We start from the raw sequence: 6,616 nt of genomic DNA, 5'->3' as shown, positions 1-6,616 counted from the left end.
TTAGCGCTGAAGCCAGAGGGATAGGGAGAAAGGAAGAGAGTAAAAAGGACATGAGGCTGGAAATGCAACTTATTACTAAGGTAGTCACTCACTGAACTTGAGGCTCTAAATAAACTATATATATGCGTGTATATATATATATATATATATATATATATATATATATATATATATATATATATATATATATATATATGAAATTAATTATAATATCTTTATTTCTTGGACAATATTTTAAAAATCCTTTTCAAAGAATTTTTAACCATCCATAATAATTTTTTTGGATAAATTTTCAATATAGTTAACATACTTTCTTTAATAATTTTGATTTTTATTATATACTAATTTCTGTGAGAGAAAGGAAAAATAGACCTTTTCTTAATACGTTGAAATTTTTTTCAGGGACTTTTTTTATTCCTACATTGCATACTATAAGCATCCTTTCAAAAAGTGAACAAATCGTGAAAAATTGTGAGAATTTTTTGAAATAACTTTTTTAAAAAATTAAAAAATAGAATTTCATATGAATATGTCTTATTTTTTAAATGAAAATAGTGGAAAATGAATTTTAAAAATTTAATTTATATTTGAAAATAACTTTATTGCATGTTCATTCGTAAAAAATAATTTTTATTTTTTTAACAATTTTTTTTATTTTTATAAAATGTAATAAAAAAATATAGATAATTTGTTCTCCTATTAATAAGACAAAAATAATTTTTTAATTCAAAATTTTAATATAGATATTTATACCTTTTATAATTAAAAATAATTCATTATGAAATATATTCAGAAAATTATTACTTTTAAATCTTTTAATTTGCATTACACATGCATTTTATAATAATATAATTTTTTTTATCGTTGTAAATATGTATTTTTAAATAAATATTTATTTTTTTATAGAAAAATTATAAGAAAGTTATTATTTTTTATTTTGAAAATTGAACTTTTTTTATAATGAAAAACAATAAAAAATAATATTCATGCTTTTCAATTACTTTTTAAATTGGAAATATTAACTTTTCTATAACAATAATTATATTACATTTTTTTATAATTAACGAATAATTGTTGGTAAAAATATTAATTTAAAACAATAAAAGTAATTATGCTATTATAAAATAAATAGATAAAAAATTTTTAAAGTACAATAAACTTTTAAATATATTTTATAATGATTTACTTTAATAATGAAAGATGTGTATTTTTTAATTTTTAAATTAAAATTTTCACTACTAAAAATTTTTTATATTTTTCAAAATTTTTTTAATTTTCTATAAAAAATAAAAATTTAAGTTTTGTAAAAAAAATAAAAAAATTATTTTACACAAATAAATATGCTCAATTTTTTTTGCAATTTAAAAAAATAATTATTATTATAATTCTCACAAAGAGAAAATTATTAAAAAAAAAGAATCTAGTAATTTTCCCAACACTTGGCAATATTATAGTTGTTGAACTTTCAAATAAAATTAATTTATACCTATAAAAAAAATCAAAAGATGAGGTTCTAAAATATTCTTGTGACGTAATTAAATACCAAATGAAAGACTAAAACTTATAAAAACTTTAGTTTTGATGTTAGACCACTTGCAAATATTTATTTTTGCGAACTTCAAACTCTAAATATACAGTTATATGCTTAAGTGAGTATATTGAGCCTTACATCAATTGGATATTGGAAAAAATGTTTCATATATAACTTGGTATGTTCTTTTTCGACGAGTTGCCCTGTCGTTAAATTCAATTCATTTTATCAACACATTTTTTTGTTAATTAATAATTAAATTTAAATGAAATGACTAAAGTATTATTGTTTTAATATTAAAAACCAACTTAGTTTGGCTTTAAAAAATAGATAATAAGAGTGAGTTTAGATTCATTAATTTAACATTTGACTTAATATATATATTTTAAGTTATTAGTAAAATTAAAAAATAAGTAATTAAATTGTTTTATAAAATTACTTAAAAATAACTTTTAAATGGTTTAAGTGTTTAATTAAAAGGTAATTAAAAATAATTTAATTTATTAAAATTACCAAAAAGGATATGTAATTAAATATTGTAGTTGTTAAAATGAAGATAATGTTGATATTTTTAAAAATTATTAGAATAACATAATATTTTATTTAGTTAAAGAGTAATTTTAAAATAAATAGATAATAATAAGAAAGATATTTTACTTATTACTTTTCACTTATTTTAAATTGTTTTTTTAATTTATAAGCCAAACTAAATGCTATTTACTTATAATTTTCTACTATAAGTTGTAAGTAGATTTAACCAATTTATAAGCCAAACCAAATACCCCATAAAATAGTTTATTGTTTTGTCTCTCTTCTTTATTCCTAAATAAAATAAATCACATTCACAAGAACTTTTATGTAATAAATCAAGACAGTAAGATAAATTTTCAATTCAAACTTTCAATCACAATTAGAATGCAAGACTAGCATGATTGTGAAGTGCATGCTCGTGTAGGAAAATAAAAACTCATTCAAGACTCGAGAATTATACAAGAAAATTATGACATCTGTTAAGGATCTGCAAACTAATATCCCTTTCCTCATTACTCTCATCTGCACAAGAAACTTGAGCAATAACATCCAGATAGTCAAAATAGTTCTAAGTGATGGATTAGCCATTTCACAATGAAGGCCAGTCTTTACATTAAAGATTTAATACATAATATAGAAATTCATGCATATCTGGGGTTCAATTTTACAAAAAAATTTGAACTCCCATGTGCATCGGACAATTTTGCTTAGACCTTGCTATGCAGAAAATGAAACTAGTTAAAATTTGCATATCTTTCTAATCAAAGTTAACTTCAGTCTAGGAGCCTACTTGAATCTCACTTAAAGCAGCTTCATCCATCTGATCTTGTCTAAGAGTGAAAGGGAATGGAGGCCTATCTACAGAAAGTGTACCTTCTAATACCTTAACCACTTCAACAATAGAAGGTCGCAGAAATGGTTGATTTTGCATGCACCACAAGGCAATCCCAATTACTCTTGATATTCCTTCAGAATCCGTGCAATCCTCCAAGTTCATTTTTTCATTCATACTGTCAGTTAAATGTTGCAGACTGTTACTCAAAATATCTCTTCTATGTGTCACAATTTGCAACAGCATCTCCCCAAACATGTAGATATCTCTCTCTGCCGGCGACTCCGAGGAGGAAGCTGCCTCCTTTTGGATTAAGCTTCCAAGTCCAAAATCAGTGAGCTTAGGGGCCAACTTCTCATCAAGCAAGACATTTTCGAGCTTAAAGTTCCCATGAGCTACGCATACCTGACACTCTGAATGCAAATAAGCAAGGGCTCTTGCAACTCCAACAGCAATGTCAAACCTCTGTTGCCAATTCCCATCATTCTGGCCTTGCTCCATGTTGAAGAGCCAATTATCTAGAGAGCCACTGTGAACATAGTCGTATAATAAAAACCTATGATTCGCCTCAAAACAGAAACCCTTTAATGACACAAGATTCCGGTGGTGCATTCCCCCTAAGGTAGAGACTGCCACTCGGAAATCCTTCTCATTTGCAGTTGCATCATTCAGCTTCTTAGCAATAACTGGCCTTTTGTTGGGAAGTACACCCTTAAAAACAGTGGGGCCAAGTTGATCTGCAAAATTGCCAGTTAGCTCAGTTAGCTCTGTTAAGGATCTGCAAACTAATATCCCTTTCCTCATTACTCTGATCCGCACAAGAAACTTGAGCAATAACATCCAGATAGTCAAAATAGTTCTAAGTGATGGATTAGCCATTTCACAATGAAGGCCAGTCTTTACATTAAAGATTAATACATAATATAGAAATTCATGCATATCTGGGGTTCAATTTTACAAAAAAATTTGAACTCCCATGTGCATCGGACAATTTTGCTTAGACCTTGCTATGCAGAAAATGAAACTAGTTAAAATTTGCATATCTTTCTAATCAAAGTTAACTTCAGTCTAGGAGCCTACTTGAATCTCACTTAAAGCAGCTTCATCCATCTGATCTTGTCTAAGAGTGAAAGGGAATGGAGGCCTATCTACAGAAAGTGTACCTTCTAATACCTTAACCACTTCAACAATAGAAGGTCGCAGAAATGGTTGATTTTGCATGCACCACAAGGCAATCCCAATTACTCTTGATATTCCTTCAGAATCCGTGCAATCCTCCAAGTTCAGTTTTTCATTCATACTGTCAGTTAAATGTTGCAGACTGTTACTCAAAATATCTCTTCTATGTGTCACAATTTGCAACAGCATCTCCCCAAACATGTAGATATCTCTCTCTGCCGGCGACTCCGAGGAGGAAGCTGCCTCCTTTTGGATTAAGCTTCCAAGTCCAAAATCAGTGAGCTTAGGGGCCAACTTCTCATCAAGCAAGACATTTTCGAGCTTCAAGTTCCCATGAGCTACGCATACCTGACACTCTGAATGCAAATAAGCAAGGGCTCTTGCAACTCCAAGAGCAATGTCAAACCTCTATTGCCAATTCCCATCATTCTGGCCTTGCTCCATGTTGAAGAGCCAATTATCTAGAGAGCCACTGTGAACATAGTCGTATAATAAAAACCTATGATTCGCCTCAAAACAGAAACCCTTTAATGACACAAGATTCCGGTGGTGCATTCCCCCTAAGGTAGAGACTGCCACTCGGAAATCCTTCTCATTTGCAGTTGCATCATTCAGCTTCTTAGCAATAACTGGCCTTTTGTTGGGAAGTACACCCTTAAAAACAGTGGGGCCAAGTTGATCTGCAAAATTGCCAGTTAGCTCTTTTATCTCTTCAAAGGATAACCCGACAAGTACACTGTAATGAGCATTCATTTGAGCATCCTTGTTAAAGGGAATTCTTGCCTGAGCCTTAATTTTCCGTCTACGGTACACAAACCAAAACACAAATGTCTCAAAGGTCAGCAAACCTGAGACTGTAACCAAAACTATCAAGGCAACAGCGCCCACAAACTTCTTGTTGTCACCTTCACGGTCAATGAATCCTTTAGACAATGTAGGAATTGGCTTGGGGTTAAAATGAGGATCAGATTGTTGAGCTGAAACAGCCTGAGGGACCAAACACACTTTTAAGAATGAAGTAGCAGGAACAGAAGGGTTCCTATACCCACTAATAAAGCTAGTTCGTTTGATTGTAGATATACCTGAACCATCATTTTTTGAAGTTGCTGCAATGCAGGTAGGGTCATTAGAGCAGTATTCTTTGCACTTTTTCTCATTTAGCATCATATGAACATCTTGAGGTGGATAAAGCCCATAAAAACTGACTGCTTCATATCCACCATGCTTGTATTCATCTTGCAGTTGCTCAAATCCACCATCTTCTTGCATCCAAAACCACCTGAATCCATTGTGACAAAGGAAGCTCCCCAGTTCGATGAATCCTGGTAAAGACAATCACAGACAGGTCCTGTTGAATTAAACCCGCATAATCCATACAAACCACAAGAACCAAACACATCACATTGGTTCCCAACTGCTTGCCACGCTATTTTCCATTCATGAAGCACATTGTCCCATGAATATATTCTCAAGTTCCCGTCAGAATCCATCCTAAGATGCCTCAAAGTGACAGAAGGGTCTTTGAAATCATTGCTTGATGTCGACCAAACAGTTCTATTAGTACCATCTATTAGCCTCAAAAACCAATCAGCATCAAATCTTGCTTCCTTAATAGTAATACTACTAGAAAAGCTCAAATGACTCCTCCAATATGTCATATTGTTCTCCCACACAAGGGCAAGCTCTCCAGAGCGCCGAATCACAAAGTTATAGTAACTAGAAATTGACTTCGTTGTAGGAGCTCTTAGTGTTTGAGGAAAAAGCAGAGACTGGCCAGGAAGGAGAGTGCTCGTTGGGCTATGAAAACTTTCCCACAGCACTCTATCTCCATTGCCCACAAGAACTAAGTTCCCATTATTTAAAAGAGTAGCCTTTTTAACACCTAAACTAGAAGTGCTACTGCTCCAAACAATTAAACCACTAGGGTTTTCAAACAAAATCAGCCTTCCATCCATAGAAAGTCTGATTGTGGAGTTCATAGACACTCTAAGACCACCACCAACAGCCCATACAGGTATATTTACAGTTTTATTCCCTAAATTATACCTGACACCCACAAGAAATCCATCATCATCTTTCTGACAACACTCCAAGAATCCAAATGCGAAGACCCCATTTTGAGACACCCAAGTCCTAGTTCTATCAAACCCAGAAATCTCAAAACCAAGAGGCGCTGATACCATAGCCGGCTCATCACAAAAGCCACAAGAAACAAAACACAGAGACAAAACAACAGCCAAAACAGAGCTAAACCGGAATCGGTTTGGCTTACCTTGAAAATGCTTGATGGGTATCTCAAAATTCGGCTCTCTAGGCGAGGCCACCCACATTTCAGCCGCAAAAGCTTAGAACGCAGTCTCACAAGGTCGCAGCGGTTAGGTACTCAGGTGGGTTGGAAGTGACTGAATTTGAATCTTGGATAGCCATCATGAACCTACAGCTTTTTGTGGACTTTGGAAATTTCTGTAGCGTTTTCTGTCACCATATGTTTGGTTTGCTGCTTCTGAAGATTGGTACGCTAAAGTTTTAACTTATTTGTAATA

General features: G+C 32.0%; 1 protein-coding gene and 1 pseudogene across 1 annotated transcript; both read right to left on the bottom strand.

The window, feature by feature from the left end:
• Positions 1-2,840: 2,840 nt before the first annotated feature.
• On the bottom strand, positions 2,841-3,773 carry LOC131177237 (G-type lectin S-receptor-like serine/threonine-protein kinase At2g19130). Its single transcript, XM_058142202.1, has one exon. The coding sequence runs from the start codon at positions 3,771-3,773 to the stop codon at positions 2,841-2,843; it is 933 nt and encodes a 310-aa protein (XP_057998185.1).
• Positions 3,665-6,590, bottom strand: LOC110671518 (G-type lectin S-receptor-like serine/threonine-protein kinase SD3-1; annotated as a pseudogene).
• Positions 6,591-6,616: the final 26 nt, after the last annotated feature.

This window comes from Hevea brasiliensis, unplaced genomic scaffold (genome assembly GCF_030052815.1).
Source record: "Hevea brasiliensis isolate MT/VB/25A 57/8 unplaced genomic scaffold, ASM3005281v1 Scaf374, whole genome shotgun sequence".
Lineage (NCBI taxonomy): Eukaryota > Viridiplantae > Streptophyta > Magnoliopsida > Malpighiales > Euphorbiaceae > Hevea > Hevea brasiliensis.
This window is presented reverse-complemented; position numbering and strand designations above follow the sequence as displayed.

Coding starts and splice junctions, on each gene's coding strand:
- LOC131177237 (XM_058142202.1), bottom strand. CDS start 3,773: ATGGCTAATCCATCACTTAGAACTATTTTGACTATCTGGATGTTATTG.